Source organism: Barbatula barbatula, assembly GCF_947034865.1.
Source record: "Barbatula barbatula genome assembly, chromosome: 12".
Lineage (NCBI taxonomy): Eukaryota > Metazoa > Chordata > Actinopteri > Cypriniformes > Nemacheilidae > Barbatula > Barbatula barbatula.
In genome coordinates, this window is record NC_136775.1 from 19,408,306 (window position 1) to 19,424,056 (window position 15,751).

The 15,751-nt window shown below is 39.9% G+C and overlaps 1 protein-coding gene across 1 annotated transcript in view; it reads left to right on the plus strand.

Annotated features, from left to right (window-relative positions):
* Positions 1–15,751, plus strand: part of adamtsl4 (ADAMTS-like 4) — a 41,210-nt gene that overhangs the window by 21,289 nt on the left and 4,170 nt on the right. The window contains exons 6-14 of the mRNA XM_079469174.1: positions 5,402–5,541; positions 5,762–5,966; positions 10,397–10,584; positions 13,042–13,168; positions 13,639–13,890; positions 14,650–14,779; positions 14,972–15,176; positions 15,263–15,436; positions 15,552–15,731. Of these exons, the coding sequence (XP_079325300.1) occupies positions 5,402–5,541; positions 5,762–5,966; positions 10,397–10,584; positions 13,042–13,168; positions 13,639–13,890; positions 14,650–14,779; positions 14,972–15,176; positions 15,263–15,436; positions 15,552–15,731 (1,601 nt within the window). The remainder of the gene's footprint in view (positions 1–5,401; positions 5,542–5,761; positions 5,967–10,396; positions 10,585–13,041; positions 13,169–13,638; positions 13,891–14,649; positions 14,780–14,971; positions 15,177–15,262; positions 15,437–15,551; positions 15,732–15,751) is intronic.

The window sequence follows — 15,751 nt, forward strand, 5'->3', positions numbered from 1 at the left end:
TTTTTGCAACACAGGAAGTGCTGGCGTTTGGTGGAAGCTGTAAAATACCGTTTCCAGGAACCGCTGGGATCACCCTTGTGTTGGATATATCTTGACCCTGTTGACCCCATTCACATACATACATATATGAAGCACAGAGGGCTGCAGATGTACCTGAAGGTCTTCTTTATTGTTCTACTGAAGAAAGATGACACCTACATCTTGGATGGCCTGAGGGTGAGTGAATAGTGAACTATCTATCGCTGAAGGTGAAATATGGAGTGCATACATGGAGAATCAGTTGTCCTTTAATATATCTCTGTTCCTCGTTCAGTTCTTCCCAAACATTCCCTCCTTTCGATTTCCTCTCGTTGGTCCAAAGCTCTCGCAGTCTTTGTCTTCCACTGCCAAAATCTCTCCACCCAGCTCAGAGAATATAAGAGAGAGGGAGATGTGTTTTGTGAGGAGCAAGAACAGCGTGATAGCAGTGCGACTGGGGACATGTAGCATGAACTGTAAACAGTTTTAGGGGAGTTGGGAAGGACAGCAACTTTAACTGGCCAGAGAGAGTTTTAGGGAGGGATGGCACAGATAGAGAAACAGCTGTGTTTGTGAGTGTGAGAGAAAGATGGACTACGTTCAGAATCGGATACTAACATCATCTAGTATTTCTGCAATGTATAGTAGGGTATGTATACTGGGGTGGGTGGCTGACTGACTAAGCCCTACACTGTAAAAAATTAAAAGTTGACTTAACTTGTCAACTTGCTGCACAGCTTTTTTGAGTTTACTCAATTTTGGACCAAATGGTTTAGTTAACTCAAATCACTAAATTCAGTTTACACTTTTTTTGTTCCGCAAACACAGTTTTGTTAGTGGAAAAGAATACATTGGGTCAAATGACAAAGATGTAATGTTCTTGTGTTCTAGCAATGTTATAAATAAAACTATAACTGCAGGTTTCAAGTTTTGTTTATTATCTTTAATGTCAAAAAATGTCAAATAAAAGCCATACTTCCTATCAAAATATAATGTTGAATGATATATAAACAAGGTCAAATAAAAGCAATACTTCCTAACATAATAAATGACAGTCAATAAAATAAAAGAATCCTCATTTTTTTAAGATTTACTTTTAACATATTAAGGCATTGTCTATTTCTTTGGTTTCTTAAAACATCCATAAACATGTCAAATATACAGTTTTTAGAACTGCAACTTTAAAACAAAGCAGTTCAACACTGGATGGTCTGCCCACCTTTCAGCAATGTCATATTGTCAACAACAACAATGTTAACATTTTCAAACAAACAATTAACTAAATCAATAAATACGCAGTACAAATACAAATTAAAATAAAATAAAATAACAAATAAAATGGCACAATTAAGAATCTGAAAACAAAGAAAAAAGAAATGAAATGAAAGTGACATTGTGAATTTGCATTTCAACGTGTTCAACAACATTATTACGATTCAGTTCTCACCTCAACCGATTTGAATCGTCACATATTAAAACTCAATGTGAATCGTTACATCACTAACATCGAGTCTTACCCCATGTCTACGCAGGACACGACAAAAGACAATAAACCAAACTCTTTGTAAGTTGCTTTGGATCAAAGCATCTGCTAAAGGACTAAATGTAAATGTAAACCCATTTTGCCACATCCACTGATTATAATGGATACATATGGTCTTTTGTCGCATTGCTTCTCTCGCGTGCGATGTAGATGGTGTAAATCTAACAAGTTCATTTTATCACTTTATCATACTTTTTCTATATATGAAGCTTGTCTTGATCTCGTGCTGCACGTTTGACGGACGAACAAAATGGCATATCTTGTTATAGTGTGCGTGCGCATGCTCAAACCACCAAACCAACATGTGCTCCTAAACTTGCATGTGTACGTCCAGTCAACTGGTAAAGTGAAGTCGGTCAGACAATTTTTGAACCAACTTATTTCCACTTGTTAAGTCAACTTTTTATAGCCCCATGCATGCTATGTAGTGTGTAATACACTCAACTTGACCTTTCTAGTGTGTCAGATTTACCGGGAGTAAATAGTTGCCAAAGGTTGTGACAGGTTTACACCAAATGGAATTAAGAGTTATAACCTTTTTTTTAAAGTGATAATCTTTTGAGATGACACCTGCATGCCAGTCAAACTAATCATTACTTACCATAGTCAGTATGTTATTTTAAGACAGTATGCAGGGAGCTACTGTAGTATTCTGAACATAGTCCTCTAGTGTGACTTCAAAAGTTCAGACTGACACCACCTCTATATTTTGAGAGACGTCTGCGTAGGATGAATGTGTGTTTTTGATCAAATCGCCTTTGAGCACTACATCTGGGCTCGTTTTTGCGTAACTTCTGCCCACTCTGTCGGCTTCCACGTCCAAAATGTCTGAAATTTAGGGTTTTTTCACTGATTTAAACCGGATTCGATCATGTAACACACACACCACCAGTTTTTTTCTCAGCCAATCAAACATTGGTCTTGGTCTACAGGAGCCAATCGTGGATTAGTATGGCATGTCATTTTGGTCTCGGCTGAATTAGATCGGCTGCTGTTGTCACAGAACATGTATAAAGGCTTGCTACTGCTATACGCACACATGCTGCGGTCAACATGCAAGCGATGCAGCTGCAATATTAGGCACAATATCCCCCCTAAACAGATCTAGAAAAGTGGAGCTGGGGGTGGAGGTGGGTGATAAGATCACCCGAAATGTAAATGTTTTCATCATTTATTCAACCTCATGTTATTTCAAACCTGTATTACTTTCTGCTGCAAAATACTAAAGAAGATATATTGAAGGATGTTGACACAAACACAACATTGTAAGCCATTGACTTTCACTGTATGAACGCAAAACTCCTGAGACATTTCTCAAAATATCTTCTGTTGTGTTTCAAAGAGGAAAGAGTCATTAATGATGACATCATCTTTATTTTTGGGAAACTATCCTTGTTGACAGTAACCCTGAAAAGTATTAAGAGACTTCAGCCACACTTACAATGTTTCTGAATTAAATAACAAAATGTCAAATCCAGCAAGGATGGTTGAACTTTTCCAAATAAACTTTAGTGCGATGGCTAACTGGTGTTTTGTCTTCATTTTGTAAAATATATTCCACTGATAATAAAACCTCTATTAGTGAAATGATTCACATGTGTTCCCTCATCGTTTATTATTTTGGTTCAGGTACAGTGACATTCAGATGGTTTTAAATGTGTCCAGATTCTTTTTGTGGCTGCTGGATTTCTCATCTGCAGGCTTGTTTCTGTGGCATTCCATTTCTTTCTGTATTGTATATCCCTCTTTCTCAGAACAGATTCCTCTCTCATCCTGTGCTGTTCTTTCTGTGTCTCGTCATCCGTCTGTCTTCCTGTCTCATGCACTCGTTCTCTCTGTGAGTTTGTTTAGAGACAGAGATAGTGGGGAAGTATATTTAGTCTAAATATACAGTCTGCACACCAGAGAGAGAGAGAGAGAGAGAGAGCAATTGATACTATTATAGTAAACTATTATTCTAATAATTTTTTTGAATAATCAAAATCTTTTTTCACTACTTGTCACCGTTATTAAAACTATTTTTTCTTGCCCCCTTTTCATTTTCTGCCTATGACTGTCACCCTTTCTCTCTCTCTCTCTCTCTCTCTCTCTCTCTCTCTCTCTCTCTCTCTCTCTCTCTCTCTCTCTCTCTCTCTCTCTCTCTCTCTCTCTCTCTCTCTCTCTCTCTCTCTCTCTCTCTCTCTCCCCCTCCCCTCTCCTCTCTCTCTCTCTCTCTCTCTCTCTCTCTCTCTCTCTCTCTCTCTCTCTCTCTCTCTCTCTCTCTCTCTCTCTCTCTCTCTCTCTCTCTCTCTACTATTGTCTACGCCATAATCTCTCAAAGATAACTGTGACAGAATGAAAAAGATGGGTGGGAATGTCTGCCGAACTCTTTTGTTTGTGTCCTAAAGTCAGTGTGAGTGAGTACCCTCATGTGAAAATATACCTTAGACCACGTGCATCTTGTCTGGTCCACATTTGCAAATGGGATCCATATGATACGTTACCAACCGTGTTCGATGGGTTGGGATCAACTTAAATGTATAAAACCATGAAAGTAGATCCGTATGAATGGTTACACAAAAAACACAGTGAAAACGGTGTATTGTGTATAGACGTTAAAATCACGGTTATAAAATCAAAGGCACAGTTCTGAAAACAAACAAGAAAAATGGTTTTAATAGTCCATGTTTGATTATTGCGTTATTCTAATTTTGCTGAGACATAGTACTCATTTCATTTGCAATGTACCTTGTAAACTATATTTCCAGACGGGGCAAATCACTTGCATTTGTGCTTTTATTCTCGGAAGTTACAGTCAGCCAATCAGATCAAAGCATGCCAGATCACAAATGTGCTTTTTAGTATTGTGTGTAATATTCAAATATGCATCAGACAGTAAGTTTGTATCCGGACTTGAGGGGGACCATATGTCCACAAAGAGGTCAGATAGAATGGAAAAACAAGAGCTATGCGTGCAGAAGGTTTAATTCTGATGATGTTTTTTAAACCAATCCTACTGTTACATTACTACTGCTTTTCCTTTTATGTCCCATTTAGTATTTTTATTTTATTTCTGGCACTATTTCATGTACAGTTTTTGCTACCGTAGTTTTAAGTTTATAAGTAAATATGTTTTGTTGTGATTGGCTCACCTCATTGCATGTGAAAGCATTAACAACTCCCACGGCAAGCTGCTGAGTATCGAATAGCTTTTTATGGAACTGTGGGTGGTCAGCCATGAACCCAGCCATGAACTACACAGCAATATTTACATATTATTTGACGGTTTTGTTATAAATATCAAAAATCTAAAAGGCGTGCATTATAGCTGAAATTACAGCTGGTTCTGTGACTGTAAGTCATTCCCTTTGAATGCTATTAAAGTTAGAAACGTGTATATTAATGTGTAGTCTATGTAAGTTTGGAGACGGTCCCTAAATTTAGACTATAAATTTAGACGCGTTGTTTAGAGTTTTTTTAAATACATTTGTAAAGACGCATTACGCGCATGTCATCACTTGCCCCGCAGAAATTACTTTACTCCGAGACCGAGTAAAGTAATTAAATAAATGAAGTTTTATAATGGAAATTTCCAAATGATTCCTTTAAAGTTGAATCCGTAAGTTATAAAAATAGCGTCTTTATTTACATTATAGTGTTTTTGATTCGGTACTCAAGGGAAGGCTCAGGAAGGATCGGCTCTGGATAGTTGTGATGTCTAACCACAAGTTTAGTATTTTGGTAGTCTTGAGTGCTTGGTATTGCTGCACAAAGAAGCATAATAAAATACAATGGATCATATGAATTATAATATATATGTTTGTAATTAACAGTCAGTCATTTTTTTGTCTCTTGTGGCAGTGGGCCTCGAGCAACAGTGTGAGTTGACCTGTCGACCCGTCGGCTACCGCTTCTACGTCCGCCAGGCGGAGAGGGTACGAGATGGAACTCCGTGTGCAAACAACACACCCAATGATGTGTGTGTGGGAGGCCGCTGTCTGGTGAGATAACACAGTCTCATTTAAAATGATAGTTTCACCATCGCTGGCACGAGATCTGTCATGGACGCCCACTGCTATTAAACTACAAATAAACATCTGCAAAATTTCAGTGATGACACTTTGAGGACAGTGAAACTGTTGCTCTCTAGATTATTACTCTAAACTGTTGTTAACTTTCATATTTTTATAATAATTTTTTTACTTCATTTGTCTCTCTCAGAGCGAGGGTTGTGATGGCGTGTTAGGTTCAGGGTTGCTTCGGGATCGCTGTGGTGTGTGTGGAGGTGAGGAGGGAACCTGCGAGAGGATCTCAGGAAGTTTTACGAACACAAGCGTTCCACTGGGTTACTACAAAATCTTGGAAATCCCACCAGGAGCCACGGCTATCAACATCACAGAGAGACGAGACAGCCCCAACTACCTGGGTACTAACTTTACGTGTTTGTGTTGTTTGTTTATCCTTGTGGGACATTTTCATATTATATTCTCACTGTCATCCAAACATGTATTAATTCATTTACAGAATCTACCTTCCTGTTCTTATAGATACATATTGAAAGTTTAAAAGGTCCTATGATGCCAAAATTGAAGTCCAAAACATTGACCAAATTCACATTTTAAAGCTTAAGCATTAAACATTTAAAATGATAGTTTATCATTTCTGCTAATACGGAAAACAATTTGTATGACATCATGCGCCTTTGCGCATGTGTATCTAAAGTGCATTGAAAAATTATGTTTTTAAGTGTAATTTGATCATAGGATGCAAACTTTATGGTACAGTTTACGTCATTTTTAAATGTTGTTTTTAAATATGTCGTTTAAATAGAATTTTAGCCAGCGATCGTCCAAATATCAGTATTCCCATTCAAGTCTTGTTTGAATTACGTAATATCTGGCCTAACTTCCCGGAGGCGTGTATCAAAGATGGCCGCCGAGTGGCACGACTTCCCTCAACGGGCAAATCTCTACTTTGTCGCGTCGCTAGACATGCCTATTACCTGGGCCAACGGTCACTGTCGCTCGTGTCGCTGGATGTCGCTAGGCTACCATTGAAATGAATGACATCACCTCGCTTTGTCGCTGGCGATATGAACGGATCACTTGGAAGATCGCTTTTCTATTTTGTTGTAGTATGTTATATTATGGTTTGTGCAAGAATATGACAAAATAATCTGTCATTTTCCTTGAAGATTTTAATCGTTATCTGCTGAAGACTTTTCGGTGCCATAGCCTCCAAATTGCATTTGCATTTGTGTGCACCAAAGTGCGCCGCATTGACTACTTCCATTGTGCTTTTTGTGGTTTCATGTTTAAACTATTCCTTTAAATTGCAGACGAAGATTAGCTAAATTAGCCTAATTTAAAAAAGAAGAAGTTAAGTGGAGCTTCTTACTATGACGTTGATCGTGATATTTATAAGTGTGTGTGTATGAGCACACTTATACTCACTGTCTTATATCACAAATCTAGGTATGTTCCTGGCCGCTGGTGTAAGACTAGCATGAATTCATCATTGTTTCAGGGGGAATACCAAGCTCAGAGAGACCAAAGCTGAGCTGCGACCTCCTGCCAAATTTCCAGCTTATAAACAAAAGCAATCACCAGAAAGAGAGAAATGAGAAATCATGTTTCAAATTCATCACAGCTGCTGTGGAGTCACCCTTACAGGATCTGAAAGCATGAACGCCTTCATTCACAACACTCTCTCAGCAAATCTGTCTTCAGGAAGTGTCTTGTGTGAATGTCCTCTCCTTAATATCAGTCCGAACATGACTCAAGAGTGCACATATTAACGGATGACGGTCGTGTGTGCTTGCGTGAGACCTCGCTGAGTTTAATGTGCAGGATTAAGTCATGTGGGGCATGTTTTCGTAAGTGAATTCAGAGTCAGAGTCGTGGACGTGTCTGTGTTTGTATCTCTGTACGCCCAGGTCTATTTCTGTGTGTGTGTTCTTGTGTGTGATTGTGCCTTGGAGGCATAAAGCTGCACTGACAGTACTGTTGTTTTCCCAACCTTCTTTTTCTCTGCCTTTTTGGTGCCTCTGTGTTATCCTCTCTGCCCCAGTTTTATTGCTCAGACGTTGCTCTTTTTCAAGGCTGTGAAAGTTTAATTTAGGGATAAACTTTCTTTCATGTTTTTAAAAATGGATGCAAGTGACGGACTAGTTGATTTGACAATAACGTGTAGGTTAACATGGTTAATGTCAGATACAGTACTTGGGTCTTGACCATATTTTATAAAAATGTGTGTGTGTGTGTGTGTTCGCGCGTTTGCTTGTGCGTGTCAATTTATGTCAAAATATCTGATAGACGTCGTCCCAAACTGCAAACCGATGCCAAGACACTTTATTTCAATGGTAGATATTTACAAATGATAAGTAACTTTGCAACTTCTTGTCAACTAGTATTAGTATTAGTAGACTGTCTCTCTAATATCTAGTAACACTTGGATAATCCCTCAAAAAACATGTCAACTTGTTCTCCTAACCCTATAGTCAACCCCAGTTGTGTTCAAAATAATAGCAGTGTGTTAAAAAGTGAAATCCTTTTTTTCCAATACACAAATGCATTGGGAACACTGCACATTCTGTTTCAAACATTTACTGTATAAAGTGAAAAATGCTTGAAGATTTGGCGTTCTTGTGAATCAAACTAATATTTAGTTGTATAGCCACGGTTTCTGAAGAGGCTTCACATCTGTGTTGCATGGAGTCGACCAACTTCTGGCACCTGCGAACAGGTATTCCATTAAGGATGACTGCAATTCCTCTGCATTTCTTGGTTTCGCCTCAGAAACAGTGTTTTTGATGTCACCCCCCAAGTTTTCTATTGGATTAAGGTCTGGAGATTGGGGTGACCACTTCATAACGTTCATCTTGTTGGTCTGGAACCAAGATGCTGCTCGCCTACTGGTGTGTTTGGGGTCATCGTCTTGTTGAAACACTCATTTCAAGGGCATTTTTCTCTTTGGCATAAGGCAACATGATCTCTTTAAGTATTTTAATGTACTCAAACTGATCCATGATCCCAGAACCTGATAAATAGGCCCGACAACACGAGAGACATCCCCATATCATGAAGCTTGCGCCGCCATGCGTCACTGTCTTCACGGTGTGCTGTGGCTTGAATTCAGTGTTTGGGGGTCGTCTGACAAACTGTCTGCGACCCCAAGACCCATAAAGAACAATCTTGATTTCATCAGTCCACAAAATATTACGCCATTTCTCTTTAGGCCAGTCAATGTGTTCTTTGGCAAATTGTAACCTCCTCAGCACATGTTGTTTTTTCAACAATGGGACTTTAGGGGGGCTTCTTGCCGATAGCTTGGCTTCACATAGGAGTATTCTAGTTTTTACATCATCATTGGCCTTTGCCATTTTGGCTATTCTTTGATCCATTCGAAGGGCAGTTTTCCATTTTCTTTCTGAATTAGCAGTATGCATGTCATAGCTGTTGGGTCTGTTATTTTCTGTTACTCTACTACACGTACTAGTAAAATATTTGCCATATAGAAATATAATTTCTACCAAAGACAGTGACTGATCTGGTTAGTGATGTTTGACTGCTATTATTTTGAACGTAACTGTAGATGCAAATCATTGAGGATTAGTTGATGTGTAGTTGATACAGTGACAACATAAACAAACATTACTGCGCATGACATGTTTGTGGGCTGCAGTTAACTTCCGGTACACATTCACAGACAATACGGTGCCTGTAGATTATTTCTGATTAAAAGCAAAAGAAGAACCGTTACTTGGCTAAACTTGTCACTACAGTATTTTGAATTTAGACTCGGATACCGATCTCAATCGCTAGATGTCAATATACCATACGGCTTGTTTAAATGCGACCAAACTACAGGACCCATTCAACAAATTATTGATGATGATGAAACGGTCTATAGTAAGTATAATGTTTAAAGTTGATAACCAATATATCAAAGACTCCCTAAATACGCACAAATAATGCTATTTTTAAAATCTTGTCACATTTTGAGTATTCCACATTTACATTCAAAACTTTGGTATGTAAACACCTGGTTCGGAATATCCAGCACAGCTGATCATGCCCAAATGAGAGAAATGTGTGTCATATTCAGTGTTGGGTGTAACTAGTTACTAAGTATTTAGTTACTGTAATGGAATTACTTTTCAGGGATTACTCTCATTGTTTCTGTAATTTAATAAGAGTTACTTCTGATGTAAACTCAATACTTTGTCTAATATTTGTGTGTGCAATAGTGAAATTGACATCAAAATGTAACTTTAAAATGCGTCACATTTGTAATACGTCGGTCAGTTAATAGCACTTCTTTATTTAGATTTAGATTATTTCTTTGAATGAATTCAAAGGGAAACCCTTTTCGCAAAGTGCGTGGGATTTTAAAAATATTACAAGAAACATCATGACTTTATAAAGACATTTATGAGCTCATACCGATATGTTTTACTCATCCTTTTAGTTTCCGGACATCCTTGCCTTTTTATTCTTGTTGACTTGTGTGCACTCAGCTTATCCTGAAGCAGCTCTATAAAATCCTAATTGCCTATGATGTGTGATTATGGTAGGAAACTCATAAAACATCAACATCTTCGGAGCCTCACAGGCAAAATTTAAGTCTGTAATTATCTACAGCTTTAAATGTGTAGACGAAATCTAATTATCACTCTTCTAAATCCGAGACCTTGACGAAATCGTCCTACTGAAAAGGAAATTTGGAGTCATGGGCCATTTCTTTTGTTCTTGTATGGTAGCTTCTTTGTATTTTTGGAGTTTGTTAGTCCCAGGTCACTATATGCTTCTATTGAACGTCTCCATTAAATGAATTTGGACATATGTGTCTGTGCAGCCCTGCGTAGTGGAGCGGGTCAGTCTGTTGTGAATGGACGGTGGGCGGTCGATCCGCCGGGCGAGTATCAGGCCGGGGGGACCACCTTTCTGTACAGCCGCCCAAAAACCGTTCCTCTGAGGCAGGGGGGAGAGAAAGGAGAGTCTATCACCGCACCTGGACCCACGACAGCCCAACTGCAGTTATACGTAAGCATCCGTCCCGCACACACATAAACGTTCATATAATGTGTTAGGGTAATGTGGAAAAAGGTAGACTGGCTTGGCTCTCTTCTGTGATGGAAAACAAACTCTAGAGAGAAGGATGAGGTTTGCTGGAGTAATGGATGGAAGAAATGAGGTCGCCGGGTGTTTATATGCTCGTATCGATTTAATTGATGAGATTATGTGGGCATAATCCTTCAGAACTATTTTTAGGAATTCCATTATTCTCCCAAAAGGGTCTTTATCAAGAAAGTTTCCTTTTATGTAGCAGACGACGGTTTTATCCAAAGCTATATGTAACAGGGATCCCATGACGTTTACGTTGTTTTTAACGTAATTTTCTTCCTGTTAAGATACTGAAAAATTATACAAACAAACTAGTTTTTCAAACACATTGACATCACAAGGATGAGCAGAATTCGGAATTGTAATTCTTCCACTCCTACCCGGAAATTGTGTCTGGAACAGCATATGGTTTTCAGACATATACTGTATATTTTACGTTTGACTTCACAGCAGATGCTTCCAGTGAGATTAGCTCAAATCCACAGTAGTTGATGCAAAAAGTGAAAAAAAAAATTCTAAGTATCCTCACAGCTTGAAATGATGAAAAACAGCCTCTTCTTCGTGTGATTGACTGGAAAATATTAAGGTCAGAAGTGGGACATTATATTCCCATTTCCGACTTAAAATGCAGCACTAGTGAAGGTTTACCGCAAAATTAAAATGCTGTCAACATTTGCTCACCCTCTTGTCGGTTTAAACCTGTGTGCAAAAGAAGATATTTTGGTAACCAAACAGCCAAACCCATTGACTTGCATTGATTTTGTCTCTGTACGACACAATTGAATAGGACTGCAGTTGTGCAGTCACCAATATTCTTCTAAATATATTTTTTATGTTCGGAAAAGTCATCCAGGTTTGAAAAGACAAGAGGGTGAGTAAATGATGACCGAAAGTTCATTTTTGGAGGAACTATCGCTTTAAAGCAACACTAGGGAGTTTTTCGACCTTAAACAAATCTCTCTAAAATTATTTTAGTGATAGGACAACTCTTAATTGGCTTAATTTGACTGTCGCTGCTGCTTTAGCAACCCTCTATTGGCTGAAATCACACTTGTAACTTTGGTGTGCGGGAGGTTCACAAGCCCCGCCCATCACCGGCATATGTCACGTTTTACTTGTAGTAAAAAGTGCTTGTTCTTTTAACAGTAGCTAGTGTTAATTACAATGAAGGTTTAATCGAAATTTGGTTTTGCGTAGTTGTTGTTTTGGTAGGCTATGTTATGCTGTTTTCTTATAATGGACGATCGGTCTCATTCCTTTAACAGCTGCTAGTATTTATGACAAGGCGTGACAGAAATGTTGGCTTTCCTTTTTATTGTTTTAGTAAGTTAAAACTCGTTTTAGAAAGTCATCCGGCTCGTCTCCTCCCGACTGCAGATTCAGGTTTAGAAGCAATTTTTCCTCTGTTTCTCAGTCAATAATCGCATTTTCCCCCTTTATAAACATCAACTTTTGCTACACAATATAAATGATGCAAAACTGTTTTTTTGAGTTTGTGCCCTCCATCCGCACTTCGCTAACTTCATGCAGAAAATCCATTATTTCTGGATTTTGTATCACCATAGTGCCTAAACGTGTGTAAATGCAGGAAATTGAATTCAAATCAAAAACATTTGCCCCTATTTTGTGTCCCCCCCACTTCTCCAACCAAAGTTACACCCTTTTTTGGGACGCTTATACAGCGACAGTTGTTATGACACTGATAACAGACATTTGCCATTATCAACCACATGGGGGAACCATAAGCAAATGTTCTCTAGTGTTGCTTTAAGATCCGCAGCATCTGTGACATGTCTGTCACCTCAGATTCCTCAGATTATCCAGCACCACAGGAATTGCATTAATTTCGGTAATGCAACGCTTGACCCTCCACCACAATAATGATTAAGACAACTGTACAGCTCAAAGAAAACACTCTGTGTATTGAATCTGTTAAGTGCCTTAACAAAAACAGGAATCACATTTCTGCTTTTAAATGCTCTGAAATCTCTTGCTTCATAGACTACCAACTAAGGAATGAGTCTAAATTATCTTTAGTGTTTATCGGCAGCATCTAACAGATGACACGGACAGACTTAATCTTGTTTAGAAGCTCAAACATTCCTGTTAACGTACAGAAGCCTGTTTGATACTAACAGAGAGGGTGGAAAACAAAATAACGACATTTGCAGTGGATTCTAGATTAACTTAAATTCATTTGGGGAAGTAAGAGAACGATTATCTAAGCCGCTCTTCAGTATTTGAGTGTGTAGGTGTGAGTTTTATGCGTCTTTCCATCACATCTGTGATATATGGCTGATACCGAATGGAATGCTGTCATAAAATGAAACATGGCCGGGTTTATTAACCTGTTTTTCTCTCTCTTCCCCGTTGTAGATTATTTTCCACAGCCAAAATCCAGGCATAGACTTTGAATATTACATCCCAGTGGAGAAACAGAGAGATGGAGAGACAAAAACACAGAGAGAGAGGGAGCGAGGACGAGCGGCAGTCCGAGAAATCAGTGAGTTGTTTTCTTATGTCGCTCGCACCATCTCTGTTTCTGTTTGCCTCTCCTCGCGTCGAGTTCTCTCTCATCCTAAATCTATTGTGTTTATGTGCGTGTCCGTGTGGCTCAAACGTATTTCACTTGAGCGGTCTTGTTTCATTTCTCTGTCGGCTCTTACTGTCCCTAGTTGCAACCTTTTAAGGTCATTGGAGGAAAATGGGCTGTGGATAGAGAGGATAGGAAGAATTTTTGTGAGATTGGGGTCACAGTTAAGAGGGTGTGTATGAGATGAGGCATAGAGCAGGATTTTGTTCCACCCCTGCCGAAACAAAAATGTGCCTGTTTGGAAATGACCACAAAACATGCTTCCTTTAAATTTGTAATTGTTGGAACATCTTTTCTTCAGGAGTGTTACCTTCAATGTGGTCTAGGAAGGATGCTCGCTATGTTGTTTATTATAATTCTCTCCGTGTGTTTTTTTTCAGGTGCTGTTGAGAACCCTGCTGCTTTTCCTCCTGTTTCCTCTTCACCGCAGTTTTCGTTCCCTTCCTCTTCATCCTCCTCATCATCTTCCTCCACATCTGATCGATGGCCGGCAGAGAGGCCCCGCCCAGCGGGCGCAGGATCCAATCGTAACGCCCGGATCCCACCCCGCACAGACCTACCATTGGACAATCAGTCTCCATTCGTGTGGCGCAGAGGCGCTCTGTCAGAATGTTCAGCCACTTGCGGCAAAGGTCAGAGTTCAATGTCTCCCTGAGTATGTTTTTCTGAGGACGGTTTAGCACAAACGATTTTCACGGTTTTAAAAGTGTTTTTTTCCTGTAATTATGATTATTGTCGTGTTTATTTCTAATACGGGTGCTGGATACAGTCAGAAAACATGAACCCAGTGCCCGCTGAGGGGAGGGCAATGATACACAGCGCACAAGTGCCAAACTGTTTGGAAGTTTCTCTGCGTGTATTTGAAGGAGTTACTGTGCGTTGCCAACAGCTCTCTGTTTTTGATTAAGCTGATTTGTTGAGCGTGAATTTGATATCTGCTGCCCCCTTGTGGTGAATTTCAAATGGCTGGAAATGGGGAAACGTGGGGGGAGGGAGTCCAGGGAGTGAATTTTATGGGGGATGGAGTTCCACCTTAAAATGATTTTCAGCTTTAAAAAATGGTCTCCAAACGCTATGCACATTTCAGACATAAGTTTAGTGGCATTTTATGGATCTGTGCTTAAAAAGAATGTAAAAAACATGTTCCCAACTAGAGTACCCCTGATCAATTTCAGCCATTGCCACCACTGCTTATACAGTAGCCATGTAGAGTGTGAATGCATGCTCATTTGTTCTTGACTTATGAATGCAGACTTGATAAATCTGAGCTCAGTTTGTGACATTGTTGAGATCTCTTATGGAACTTCTGGGTATTTGTAATATCTGAAACCAAGGAGAAAACATTTACATCCGTTATTTGTCTTTCTTCTGTATGTGTGTCTTCTGTATAGGCTCCCAGTACAGAGAGATTGTGTGTGTGAACAGACACACAAATGTGGAAGTCCACGACATAAGGTGTGACTCCGCAACCAAACCTTCCCCAGAGGAGGAACCATGCAACATCCATCCATGCCCACCAATGTGAGTAACAGTGTGTACATATCACAGACATTTTGCGAGACAGTGGCTTAAACCAAACACTAATGTACCAAATGTAATGCAGATCAGGCCACCGTATCTGAAGATCTGGTTAAATGATCCCTCTGACCCATAGGCATACATGTATACGTCTGATTTTTTACGTTATATATTAACACATGTGCGTGTGTCTAGCTGGGATATGGGGCCGTGGTCAGAGTGCAGTGTCTCGTGCGGCAAGGGAGTCCAGCAGCGACACATTCAGTGTAGGCAGAGTTTCGGGAATCGCTCTACAATGGTTCACCCTCAGCGATGCGCTAGTCTCACCAGGCCCAACTCCACTCAGTCCTGCAACCCACGAGTCTGCTCCCACTGGGAGATCAGCACCAACTGGAGCACGGTAAAACATCTCTGTCTGAGACATTATAAGTGCGCCTTCAGGAAAACAGTCATATATGTTGACTGAAGAACACATTTGTTCCTCAGTGCTCAGTGGACTGCGGAGTGGGAAAGATAACCAGGAACGTTCGCTGTGTTAGTGATCGTGGAAGTGCTGTCAGTGAGAGGGAGTGCAATGACAGGCTCCGCCCACAGCAAACCGAAGACTGTCACATGGGACCCTGTGTCTCAAACTGGTACTTCACTGATTGGACAAACGCTGTGAGTACAGACCAGTGAGAATGTCGTTTTTTGGTCAAATGCCTTGACATGTTACTTGAGATTTTTACGGCAGGTTTGTGTTAAAAGCCTCCTGTTTCTCTCTTTATTCCTTTAGTGTTCTGCATCATGCGGTCCTGGTGTCCAGCGGAGAGATGTGGTGTGTTTGTCTAGAGGAGGGAGGAGAGAAGGAAATGGAGGAGGAGATTGTGGGGGGGACAAACCGGCTGACATGAAGGCCTGTAACGGGGGTCCATGCACACCCACCAACCTTTGGTACACTGGAACGTGGGGACAGGTGAGACTGGATTGAGACTC